This window comes from Mustela nivalis, assembly GCF_964662115.1.
Source record: "Mustela nivalis genome assembly, chromosome: 7".
NCBI classification, from domain to species: domain Eukaryota; kingdom Metazoa; phylum Chordata; class Mammalia; order Carnivora; family Mustelidae; genus Mustela; species Mustela nivalis.
The window spans coordinates 106,547,085-106,560,183 of NC_139026.1; the positions used below are offsets into that span (position 1 = coordinate 106,547,085).

The 13,099-nt window shown below is 44.1% G+C and overlaps 1 protein-coding gene across 17 annotated transcripts in view; it reads left to right on the forward strand.

Annotated features, from left to right (window-relative positions):
- Positions 1 to 5,333: 5,333 nt before the first annotated feature.
- Positions 5,334 to 13,099, forward strand: part of PARP11 (poly(ADP-ribose) polymerase family member 11) — a 42,408-nt gene continuing 34,642 nt past the window's right edge. For 7 of the 17 annotated variants that reach the window (XM_082737967.1, XM_082737971.1, XM_082737968.1 and 4 more), the window contains exon 1: positions 5,334 to 5,801. Coding sequence is in view for 3 of the 17 variants with exons in the window: in XM_082737966.1 (XP_082594092.1) it covers positions 5,833 to 5,985 (153 nt within the window). In the remaining 14 variants the exon portion in view is untranslated. Of the gene's footprint in view, positions 5,986 to 9,022; positions 9,154 to 13,099 lie in introns of those variants that run through there. The other 10 variants (XM_082737978.1, XM_082737980.1, XM_082737976.1 and 7 more) reach the window with 7 other exon arrangements.

Consider the following 13,099-nt stretch of genomic DNA (forward strand, 5'->3'; position numbering starts at 1 on the left):
CCCCCCGCATGTAAATTCCACGTGGGCCGGGATTTTTCTCTATTTTGCTCACTGACGGATCTTAAAAGGCTCGAGACAGTGCCTGGGACGTGGAGGGAAGTTGGTAAATATTTGTTGAATGAAGAATTGAAGAGCAATTCATATTAGATAATCTGTTGTAATTTCTTGACCTCCCTGCTCATTAGGAACAGGCGTCAGCCCCACATGCCTGGAATGACCTCACGCGGGCAGGACACCCTCCGGCCCGCTCTTTCTACCACCGAAGGCTTTTCCTTGCCTCCCTCTCTCCGGATTTTTTAAAAATTATTTCTTATGGAAGTGCTTTCCTGCTTTCTGTTTTTAACCTCAAAGCTTCTCACACTCGTTTTCTAAGTCATTTCTGTTGCCCCTTTCCGGATCGGTCCTATTAAGTCCTTTTTTACAATGCGATGACCAAACCCTTAATGTGGCATTCCTGGAAGGAAAGCCCCAGCCAGGAATGTCACAGCTCCAGAGCCTTTTCAGACTCTCCATCCTCTAATTAGGATGGCCACACGTCTCAGCTGCTGCTTTTGACTGCTGCTGTGAGCTGCATGTTGATGCCCATCATTGTGCCTTAGATAATTTCCCTGAGCAGCTAAAACTAATAATCAGTGGTATTTTCAATAGAGCCTGACCATTTAGTGGGTGAGTTCTTTAGCACTTCATTTTTTTTTTTTTTTCGGTTGAATTTAATTTCTGGTCATGTTTCCTAATTAGGAAGATTTACAGGATTCATTTTGATTTTTTGAAAAATTCCTTCCCAGGAATGCTTATCTCGGCTTCAGCAAATGTTTCATCTGCTTATTTTACCTCTTAATTCCTGCTGGGGTTGTTAACGCGTCAGACTTCAACAGCAGGGCTGATTCTGGGGCTGCCTCATTGTTGGCTCTTTTTCAGACCGAGGCTGGGTCTTTATATTCAAGGCCGATGGGCACAAATGCAGCTTTTTTCTCCTTCACTCCCTGTACCCTCTTGTGGCCCCTCGGCTCTCCTTTTGCGCCTTCTTCCGGTCTCTGGCTCCTCCTTTCTGTCAAATCCAAGCTTGCCTTCCATATGCATTTCTAGGGCTCCCCTATTTCTGGCCCTAAATGGGGCTTTTAATAATAAAAACAGCTAGAGAACATTACATTAAAACAACAAGCGACCCCATATCTTGCCTCTCACCACTTGCTCGGTTTCCCGTTCTCTTCCTATTGTCTGTAGGTAAGATTGATCTGGTTTGCACAAATTCGCTTGGCCGCTCAGCTACTGGCTTTCCGATTATTTTCGTGCTTCCCAGTGATAGGTCTCCACTGCTCCTTTTCTACTCCCCCCCTCCTTTCCCCTCAGGCATTTCCTCCCTCCTCTCCCAGCATTCACAGAGCTCTTAAACTCAACCAGGTGGAAGGGGGACTGCAATCGCTCAGAATCCTTGGGCTGGGGTTAGCCTGGCTCTAGACAGCCCCACCCAGAACACACAGAGAAAACACAAGAGATAAAGTAAATTGTCTTCCGTTTGTTTGGTCTTCCTGAGAAAACCGGTGACCGTGGTCAGTGTTCATAGTTTCTACTGCCGTGGCTCTGTGTCCAGAGTTGTGATGCCGAAGGGAGCATTCCCAGTGCTGGACTTGGTGTGACAGGGACAATTTCAGACAGAGTCATCTGTTGAAAGACTATGAGAGGCTGAGCCCCCTGTGAGTGATTGAGCCTACCCTTGGGAGAGGTATGGGAGAGTACAGTCCAGTTGTTTCCTGTGAGGATATTTTATAAAGTCCCAGATCCATTGGGTTTCCCAGCAAAATAAGAAGTGGATTATCAGTACAATTCCAAATATCCAGAGGGTCCCAGGAGGCAATTTAAGGATGAGAGATACTGGCTTGGCCACTGAGGCAACCTGAGAGGCCATTCCTAGTGGGAAGGGGTCAACAAGACTTTGGCCAGTTGTTGGAGTAGGTGAAAATACCGTGACTAAGGGCAACTGAAGAGCCACAGTATTTCAGGTGAAATTTCCCAGTTTTGAAGATGGCAGCCACTTACCGAAACAATTTCAATACTCTTGTGTGTGCTTGAGGTATGAGTTTACGACCCCAGGACTAAATGATCATCAAGGTTCCTTCCCACTCTTGCTCTCAGTGGTCATAACTCAGGCAAGATAAGGAAAAATTAATACTAAAATTTACGCAGCTATTTTCAGTTTACTAAATATGTTCCTTTCATATTACCTTGAGATATAGCAGTTTATATTTTAAGAGCTGATGCATATTCAAACGCGTTGTGTTTTCTCCATTCCATTCTCTGACCACCAGCCCAGGCAATCCCAAGACTTCAAGAAAATGATGGATAGTCCCAACCCCCTGAAAATTTGAGTACTTGGTCCTAATCTTTCCGGTTAAACTTGCTTTGTAAAAATCCCCACCTTTGAAGAAGAACTAAATAATTTAACCTACTGCTATTCACTTAACAAAACTTGTTAAACGCAGACACACACACCAAAAAAACCCAGTAAACACGGACAAATTTTATTTAATCCTAAATAAAAGATTAACGAATTGAATCTGGCAGTGTATTCAAAGAATAATGAATATATGATAAAGCTGAGTTTATTTCAAGAATGTAAGGATGGATTGGACATTAGGAAATCTACTATAGTTCATTATATTAATAAGTCAGAGTAAAAAGGGAATATGGTAATAGAACTTAAGAGACAGTTAATAAAATTTAATCTCCCTTCCTAATTAAAATTGCATGGTAAATTAATAATAGAAAAGATGACAGTGTATTTTTTTAAGATTTTATTTTTAAGTAATCTATACCCAATGTGGGGCTCAAACACACAACCCTGAGATCAAGAGTCACATGCTCCACCAACTGAGTCAGCCAGGCACCCCAAAATAACAGTGTATTTAAAGGATATCAAGAATCAATTAGGGGCAAATGCTTGCCTTGCTACATTATAGACTGAATGCCCATTAGCCCGTCCTATATTTTTCAAAAGTTTTCTGAGGTTTTGGCCAATCCAACAGGAAGAGAGAAAACTGCATTATAGGTGATATGATTGTTGACATAGCAATTCAGAGAGATCAGTTGGCAAATCATTAGAACTAATAAGACATTTTCAGTGTGTTAAGATACAAGATAAATAAATGATAAATAAAAACAAAGTTTTCCTAATTTACAGTAATGAAAAATATCTCATTTGCAATAATAGCAAAAAACCATAAAATCTCTAAGAACAAACTTCACAAAAATTGTGCAAATCTTTGCAAAGAGATTTTTATGTCTTTGAAATATAAAATACCTAAATACACGAAGAGATGTATTCCTGAATGGGCAGACTCATGAATTTGAAAATTTGGAAGAATAGATTTAGGAGAGAACTTGCTTTATGAAACAGCAAATATATTACAAAGCTACAATGATATAAATGTGACATAGCACAAACCATGAAAGACTATAGACTCTGGGGAAAGTGCATCTGGGGAAACAAACTAAAGGTTTCAGAGGGGAGGGGTGTAGGGGACTGGGTAGCCGGGATATGGGTATTAAGGAGGGCACATGTGGTGATGTGCACTGGGTGTGACATACAACTAGTGAATCGTTGAACACTACATAAAAAACTAATAATGTTCTATATGATGGCTAACTGAACATAATAAAAAAATTTTAAAAATAACTGTGACATAGCACAGAAATAAGCAGATAGCTGGTAGAAGAGACCGGAGTGTTCAGAAACATATAGGCACACACTCATACGTTTAGTTTGTGATTAATGGTGCCACTTCAGAGTAGTTGGGAAAGAACAGATTATTCGATAGGTGATATTGGGCAACTGGTTAACCATTCGCAAAAAGTAAAGTGGGGAAAAAAAGGTGAAGAAAACTCTCAATCCATTTACAAGAAAAAATCTGAGATATCAAATTTACACATTCTTCTTGAGTATATAGTTTGGCAAAATATATCAAAATTTGAGATTTCTATAATCTCCGATTAAGTGATCCTATTTATTTATTTGTTTATTTATTAAGACAGAGAGAGAATATGTGCATGAGTATGTGCATGAGCAAGAGGGGGATGTAGGGGGACAAGCCCCAAGTAGGGCTTGATCTCAGGATGCTGAGACCATGATCTGCACTGAAACCAAGAGTCAGAAGTTTACCCAACTGAGCCACCCAGGCGCTTCCAATTCCTAATTGCAATTAGAAGAATTAATTTCAGTGAGGTAAATGGACAAATGCACAGAAACGTCTATACAATAAAGTTTTTTGCTGCACTTTCTAGAGTAGTAAAAAGTTGAAAACCACTTAAATGTCTGCCACAATGGATTATTTCAAGTGTGTGTGCAAGATATACATATAAACCTTGGACTGTGATGAGTGTACTTCAAAATGATGAAATAGACTCACATATATTGGAGTGAAGGCTATCCACATGATAGTAAGTGAAAGAATCACGTTTTATTTTTTATTTTAATTTTTTAAAGTATTTTATTTATTTATTTGACAGAGAGAGCGAGAGAGAACAGCAGGGGGAGCAGTAGGAGAGGGAGATGCAGGCTCCCCCACCAAGCCAGCAGAGAGAGCCTATGCAGGGCTCAATCCCACCACCCTGGGATCATAACCCCAGCAAAAGGCTGACACTTAACCATCTGAACCAACCAGGTGCCCCAAGAATCATATTTTAAATCTGTAGGTTTTCTTTAACTTTTTTTTTTAAATATGTGGAGCTATGGAAAAGCCCAGTAGGATATATGACAAAGTGTTTCTTTTTCCTTTTCCCTGGGTAGATTTTTTTTTTTCATTTTTTTTCCTCCTAGAAGAGTCTCCCCATTTCTTAGAGCTCTTTATCCAGGTAAGTTCAACAGTGCGCCCTTGAGGTCTTGCTTAGTCTCTGTAGGGGGGCGGCGGGAAAGCAGACACCCTAGCCTAGGTAAGCATGCTCTCATTGAACCCGGCACTTACCTTTGTACCTACAAACCATACTGCACTTCTTTATCAAATTACCGAGTTTTAGTTTTTTGTTTTCCCCCTGGACTCTAAGCTCCGTGAGGGCCCGGACTGCGTATGGGTCTAGCGTTCCAGAGCCTACTACGGTGTCTGGGAAATAACTGTCGTTTATTGCGCCCTTACTGCATGCCAAATACTGTGGCTGGTATTTTAACCCACTGAGCCACCCAGGCGCCCCTGTAGCTGGTATTTTAAATGATCTCACCACACCCTTAGGTGGATGCCATTATTCCCTCCTTTCTGAAGATGAGGAAATTGAAAAATAGTCAAGTTTGTCCCAAAAGCCATTGGCCCCTCTGGAATTAATTCCCAGGCCCGACTCTTGGCCGCTACACTCAACTATACAGTGATCAATAAACACCAGACGAAAGTCAACCAGCCGCGGCTTGAGGATCAGTTGCCGGGGACGTTGCGGTGGGGACAGAGCACTGGAGGGGTAGGGCGGAGGAGAAGCCCTTTAAACTCCCTTACCATCAAGTTACCCACAAGCCCCGCCCATTAGGACCTGCCCCCGCCCCCAGCCCGGAAGGGCGCGGCTGGGGCGGGACGAGCTTCCGGGGGCGGGGCGGGGCCAGCGCTGGTTGGCTAGCTTCGGGCGGAAGTCGGGAGGGTCGGTGGTCCGAAGACGCTGGCTTGTGACAGGGCGGGGTAGAAGGAAGGCCTACATAAAGGTTGCCTCTCCATCCCTTCGCTCCCGGGGACCCTCGGAAAAAACCCAACACCCCGACCCCGCGGCTAGCCCCTTCCCCCAGGCTCTCTCCGCTCGATTTCGCCACCGTTATGTGGGAAGCGAATCCGGTGAGTAGCCGGGCGGGACGGGGCGGACCCAATGGGCGGGGTTGAGGAGAGAGGGGCGGGAGGGGGTTCCCGGGAACTGCTCCCCCTCACCCGCTTCGGGCTTGGTGTTGAGTTCCGGGGCCCCGAAGATCCTGGCCCTTGCGGCTTCTGTCGTCTCTGGCTTTTGAGCGGCGGAGATGGCTCGGTGGGTTGTCCAACGCCTTCTCGCTCTCTGTTACAGTTACTGACTTGACGTGCTGTGGTTTCTCCGCCTCCGCCCCCCGCCTGCGTTCACCGTCTTTTTAAAACTCTGTGTTTTGCTTCCTCCTCGGAGTTCCGGGGCTGGGGACCGGTTCCTCTGCCGGTGCCCCAGGTGTACCTGCCCAGTCCCATCCACCTAAAGCGAGGGGGTTCGCGGGGTTCGCCCGCCGAGTCTCGAGGGGGCCTAAGAGGAGCCATCCCTGCTCCTTTTCCCTTCACGGGGGGCGGCCGTTTCAGACTTGGGGGGGACCGAGTGTAGGTTCTAAGCCTGTAGAGGGTGAAGTTCTTAGATTTTTTTCCCCCCCAGTGGACGGCACGGAGGACCTGGAACTTTTCAACTGCAAGTCGCGTCTCCCCCTCCTCGTTTGACCCCCGGGTTGGCATGGCGTCTGCCTGTATTTTCGTCCGCTTTGTTTTTTCTGCGTTCCTTCGGGTGCAGCTCTCGCCGGCGTGGAATCCGTTTGCCCGGAGCATTCCATTCATCTCTTGTTAGGGTTGAGATCGCCTAGTAACATGGCCGGGTACACCTTGAGAGCGGGCTGGGGCGGCGGCGGAGTCCCGCGGCGGCCGAGCGGTCGGGCTGAGCGTGGGAAGCTGCCGTGGGCCGAGACCGCTGCCCAGATGCACTTGCCACCCGGTTTTCACACTCGCAGTACGCTTGGGCTCGAATCAATACTTGGGTTTTTGTTGTTGTGGTTGTTTTTCCCATTTCTGGACTCTTTTCCCAGATGAGTTGGAGTGTTGATCAGTTCATTCTGTTACGTTTTTAAGTTTTGACCCAGCGGGAACTGGTCTCTGGGTCCGCGCTCGTTGCTTGCACATTGTGGTCGCATCCTGGTCCTTCCTGTAACTGGTCCTCCTCTAAGATCTTTTTTCTTTTTGGTTCATCCATGGAACCCTGCAGTAGTATCAAGCCGCCTCACAGGAAAGTCATCGCTGGTCGCTGGTTTTTTTTTTTTTTGTTTGTTTGTTTGTTTTGTTTTAGCAGAAATAGTGTGGAATTAATGGGAATGGGCTCTCTCCTTTGGTATTTACTTTGGCTGTCTGTCACCAACAGGCTTCAGTTTCTGTCATTGTACATGTCCCTGTACGTGCGAGCGTCCGCGCATCTGGCCCGTGTGTCTTCAATTTTTATGAACACTCCCTTGCGTCTTGGTTTCTCCAGGACAAATTTTTTAGTCGCCTAAGTATGTCTTGCTCGATGTCGCATGTTTCAGATTCTTCACTATATTGTAAGCTTCCTGTGGGCAGGGATTTTTGTCCATTTTGTTTATTTTGGTACCTTATTTTGGCACTTTGTAGGCACTCCGTAAATATTCTTAGAGTTAGCAAAAGTGACTGGATTAGTGCTAGAGGGAGTCCTTTTCTCCTGCTGTTCATTATCCCTCCTCCATCACAGAGACATTAGCAGTCGCTGTTGGATTGTTTGTATATTGGTAGGATTATAAAGACATTAGTCAATGTCTTATAAATTTGGTTTGTTATATAGCATTATGTCATTTCTTTGTGAGGAATGCTGTTTCTTCTGACATCACCCTAATGATTTTGCTGGATTTCACTAGAGCACACTGACCTTTGTTAATAGACGAACCTTCCACATATAATCCCACATTCTTCTTTCGACCCGATTGTGCCACCCTACTATGTCTTTTTTTTTTTTTTTAAGATTTTATTTATTTATTTTACAGATAAAGATCACAAGTAGGCAGAGAGGCAGGCAGAGAGAGAGGGGGAAGCAGGCTCCCGGCCAGGCTTGATCCCAGGACCCTGGGATCATGACCTGAGCAGAAGGCGGAGGCTTTAACCCACTGAGCCACCCAGGCACCCCCACCCTGCTATGTCTTAATGTGACTGTTTTCTTACTGATACTGGTTTCCTTCCTATGAGCATATTAATTCCGTCAAAAAGGGCAGTTTAGTTTTTAAAAATTCAACATTCTGTGTGTGTTTCTTTCTAGTAATCTGTTAGTTTATATTAATAGAAGTGACATCTGGACAGTTTGTCCAGCTGTGCTCATGGAATGAGAATTAATTTTAATGTTACTGTAAGCCAAACATACTGGGAATGAAAAACAAAACTACAACGTATCCTAAAGATAAATGAGGATGACTTTTGCATTACCCATCAATTGAAATTACTATTTGCCATTTCTTACCATTGAATGAGATACTAATAAATTCTACTTTGTGAAGCAAGACCACTGTGAACTGAGTTAATTGAGGACTTCTGCCTATTTCTCCCTGTTTATTTTGATAGCGTCTATGGCCTTAATGTACTACCCATGAGCTGCAGATAGACCTCCTCTTGCAAATATACCTTCTGTATGATACTGTATTCTTCTCACAAGTGGCTTTGAGAAAATGTTACACTGATGCTGGCCATGGTAATTCTCAGAATTACCTCTCCATGACATGGTTTGAGTGTGAAAAATGAGCACTGAGCTTGCAACATTTCCTTGGGGGGAAAAACCTAAAACAGGATAACCAAGGAGTTATAAACTTTGTCTCAGTACAAAATTTTATTTTATCTTTCCACACAGTCATGAGGTCAGTGATATCTACTCAAGCTTTTCACTGACCAGGCAGCTTGAGGTAAATAAAGCATAATGTCCCTGCCAAGGCAGATCTGATTGACAGAAGCAGCAGGCACACTCAGTCCTGATATGAGCTCTTGGCAGTTTGCCATCCACCTGGGGGAGGTAGCCCTTGACTAATGTCCCCCAGCTTAGAAAAGTGGCAAAGTCTGGAGAAAGGAATCAAAGGGGTGTGAAAGTCATCAAAGCAGTGATAACTGCTTTGACTGTATGTACCGTGCCTTTATCCTGCCTCTCTCTGCCCTCTTGTGTCATCATCTTATTCTTCTTCGCTGCGATTAGAGTAAATAATAACTATTACGTGTGAGGGAGTTTCAGTTTCCTTTTTTCGCACTGATGAAGGAAACTGAAAGAATGACGAACATCTGTAAGATTACAAGCCCATGCATTACAGTATTCAGACCTTACTTCCCGTGATGAACTCTTCCATACTTCCTTGCCACATGCAAACTCATATTATTAAAAGAATCTGAGGAGTTAGCTGAGGGAGGGGAGAACGATTTTCTCTAGATCACGCAGGTGAGTATGCAGCATAATTACATGAGTGCCTGTGTCCTGTTTTACTGCCTGCTGTTGCTGGGTGACAGCGCTGATAATGTGTGTGTATTGCTGCAGTGCTTTGCCTGCTGAGCCATCTTTGTCTTTGTGATTTTTATATTCACAGCTGCTTCCAGACTCACTTGGCACTATGATTCTTACCTCTCCTTTTTCTGTCAAGCTTCTTGAAAGAATAGTCTTACACTTTTTGTCATTCTTATTCATACCTCTATGCTCCAGCCTCACCTCTGCCCCTAACACCTTTACTTGGTAGGAGGTCAATGAGAACTTTTGAATCAACACATCGGTAGTGACTTTCATGCCTCCAGCCTCTTCTTTCTGCAACATGAATGCACTCGAAGTGTTTCTCAGGACCTTCCCCACACCCTTTCCCCGGGACTGTACTGCTTTGGATTTCTTCTTTTTATGATTTATCTTTGAATCATAATCTTAATTGCACTAATTTCTATCCCTGAAATATTCTACTGTTAGCCTTTGTTTTTTCTCAGACTTTTTTTTTTTTTTTTTTTTTTTTTGGTGAGCTCCAAGGCTTCAGGTATTACTGTAGTGAATATGCCTGCCATATGTATCTTTCCAGTCCTGACCCTATTCCTGAGCCCACTGATGGACACCTCTACTGGTTGTGTCTCTGACAGTTCACAGTTGGCATGTCAAAACTGCACTACCAGAGAAACCAGTCACTGATTCATTTTTCCCACTCAACAAGTATTTACTAAGTATCTATCACATATAAAACATTCTAGACACTAGGGAGGGGCATTACAAATATGGATCAAGTCAGAGCCTGCCCCTCAGGGGCCTTGCAGCATAGTTGGGGGAGTAGAAGTGATACCAGAGGATCTTGGGGGACTAGGAAGGTTTTCTAACCTAAGTTACATTTGAGCTAGGTGTCGGAGTTATAGAACTGGTCCTTAGGGAAGGGCAAAGGAGCAAAATGACCACAGACCCCAAAGGTGAAAGAGAATGGCAAGTACAGTTTGGATGAAGGAGTGAAATGGAAAAAGGGCATATCTGATGAATCTCAAATGTCAGTATGGGCATTTTCAGAGAATGAGGATGGAGGGCTTTTGGGTGGTGGTAACTGAGATCCGTGTAATATCTCTCCTGAGTCAGGCAGCATCCCGCAGGCTTGGGGGGAGAGTGGAGGTAGAATTTGTTCCTGGAAATGAAAGTTCTACAGCAGGCACAGTGTCTATGAAGCTGTGTTCTTAGATCCACGTATAGTCATAGGTTCACATCCTGATACCTGTGTCTTGGCGTTCTTTCTAATCATCCCAGTAGTGGATTGAGTTCAGCTTGTGAGTAGTGTGCTATGCCACTGTTTGGTGGCTGAGGCAGTGCTCAGCAGAGCATGCCCACACGGAGGTTATCTGATACCTGTGTAAGGTAGGAATTAACAAATTATTGTCCTCCCTTTTTCAAGGAGGATGTTAAGTAAAAGTTTGGTGATCTTTCCGAATAAGGAGAGAACCGGGTTTTAAATCTAGAACTTTCGGGCTCCAGAGCACATACTCTCTCCAGTCTGACTTAGGATATGAGGACTTAAGTGGTAGAGAAGGGCCTGTGGGGAAAGACACAGGGAGTCAGAGGAAAAGAAGGATGCTTGAGTGGCAGAAAACCACGACTTTTTTGTGACACCAGCTCCCATGTTTTTAGGACTTTTTTTTTTTCTAGTGGTGCAGTGTACAAGTAGCATTAGGGAAATGATGTGGCCTCCCCAGGATGGGCAGGGTAGATGCAGCCCAAGGCCAAGGCAACGAGTTTAATGGTTTCTGGAGTTTCAGAGTTTGTGATACAGGCCAGAGGCAGACTTTCATAACAGGTTTGAAGGATGGAGTGAGTGAAATGCTGAGTATGACCCACCTAGTCTAAAATATGCAGAGTATTGAGGTCTGTGGCTTATACAACTCACCTTCTAAGAGTTGGATCTGCTTTTGAGATCCTGATAGCACCAGTCTATTTATTGAGCACTTACCATAACCTGGTCAGTTCTAAGCCTCAGCGTTTATAGTGGCGAATGAAACAGACCAGCTCCCAGCCCTTAGGGGCTGCAGTCTAGTGCAGGGAGACAGACATTAAACCAGTAATTACACAAATAATATTTTACTGCACTTGCAGCAAAACCTCTGAAAGAAAGAGAACAATGACAACGTATAATAGGGGGAGTTAATATTAGGGATATCAGGTGTGTCCGCTCTCTGAATTCAAGCCACTTTTACAGCGATCTGAAGAATTGAGCAAGAGTTAGCCAGATAAAGCTTGGACGGGAGTCGAGGAGGGCTATTTAGACAGCAGAAACAGCATGAGCAGAGACCCTGAGCAGAAAGGAGCTTGGTGTTTGAGGCAGAGAGGAGGCATGTGTGGCTGGAAGCCAGGGAACCAGGAGAGGAGGCCAGGAGGTAGGCAGGAACTAGCTGAGCATGGCTCTGTCACACATGTTTAGGATTTTGAACTTCATCCTCAGAAGTGTGGGAAGCCATTGGAAGATTTTATATAGGAAGGGAAAGGAACATATCTGTGTTTTTTTTAAAAAAGACCATTCTGGCTGCTGCGCAGAAACTAAGTTATGTATTAGGAAGTGCAGAATAATGGCCTCCCAAAGATACCCACATTGTAAGCCCCAGAAACTTTGACTATGTTAGGTTACATAGCAAAGGAGGATTAAGATCACTAATCAGCTGATGTTGTGATTGAGAGATTGATTACTTTGGATTTTCTGGGTGGGTTCAGTGTAATCACAAGTATTTTTAAAAGCAGAAGAAGGGGGCAAAAGAAGTGAGTCAGAGAAAGATGTTATGGAAGAATAGTCAGCAGTGCTGGCTTTGGAGATTAAGTGAGAGGGCCACAAGGCAAGAAATATGGGTAGCTTTTAAAACCTGGAAAGGCCAACAAAACACTCCCCCTTACAGCATCCAGAAGGGAATCAAGGCCATGGTGATTTTAGCCTAGTGAGTTCCATGTCAGACTCCAACAGAGGGGTAAGATAATACATTTGTGGTGTTTTAAGCCTCTAAAGTTGTGGTAATTTGTTCCAGCAGCGATGGAAAACTAAAACAGAGGGCCATCGGAAAGGCTGTTGTAGGACCACTTAGGGAGCTGCAGTGTGGTCCCTGGTGAAGATGAAGGTTTTCTGGACTAAATCAGTGTTGGCAGGGAGAGAGACTCCGAGGTGGATGAGTTCAGGCAGCACTTTGGATGAAGGGTGCTAGGTTTCTGGCATGGGCTACTGGGAGGAATGAAATATTTTCACTGAGATGGGGAGATTGGGAAAGGGGCAGATATAGCCGAGATCAAGATTTGGCTTTGGGCCTGCTATAGGTTTAATGTGCCTATGAAGCATTCAAGCAATAAAGTCAATGAAGCAATTGGGTATGTGGGTCTGGAGACTGGGCTAGAAGTGGCAGTTTTGGCCTTAGTCTGTATGGATGGCTTTTAAAATCATGAAGTAAATGAGACCCCTAGGATGGTGTTTCTCAAACTTTTCAGCACCCATGCAGATCACCAATCTTAAACAAGAAAGTAGTATTTAAAAAATTAATGTTTTCATTATTGAAAAAGATATTTTTGCAGCCTCATACAAAGTATGTATTTAACTTGTTTACAGATAGCTTGAGCTGTAGTTGGATCCAGACACTAATTTTTTTTTTTTAGAGGTTACATATTTATTTATTTAACACGCAGAGAGAGCGAGAACAAGCGTGCACATGCATAAGCAGGGGGAGTGGCAGGCAAAAGAAGAGGGAGATGCAAGCTCCCCCCTAAGCAAGGAGCCTGATGTGGGGCTCAGTCCTAAGACCCTGGGATCATGACCTGAGCTGAAGGCAGATGCTTAACCCACTGAACCACTCAGGCATCCCTGATTTTTTTTTTCCCCTGTATTTCTACTAAATTAGGAAATTCCATGTTT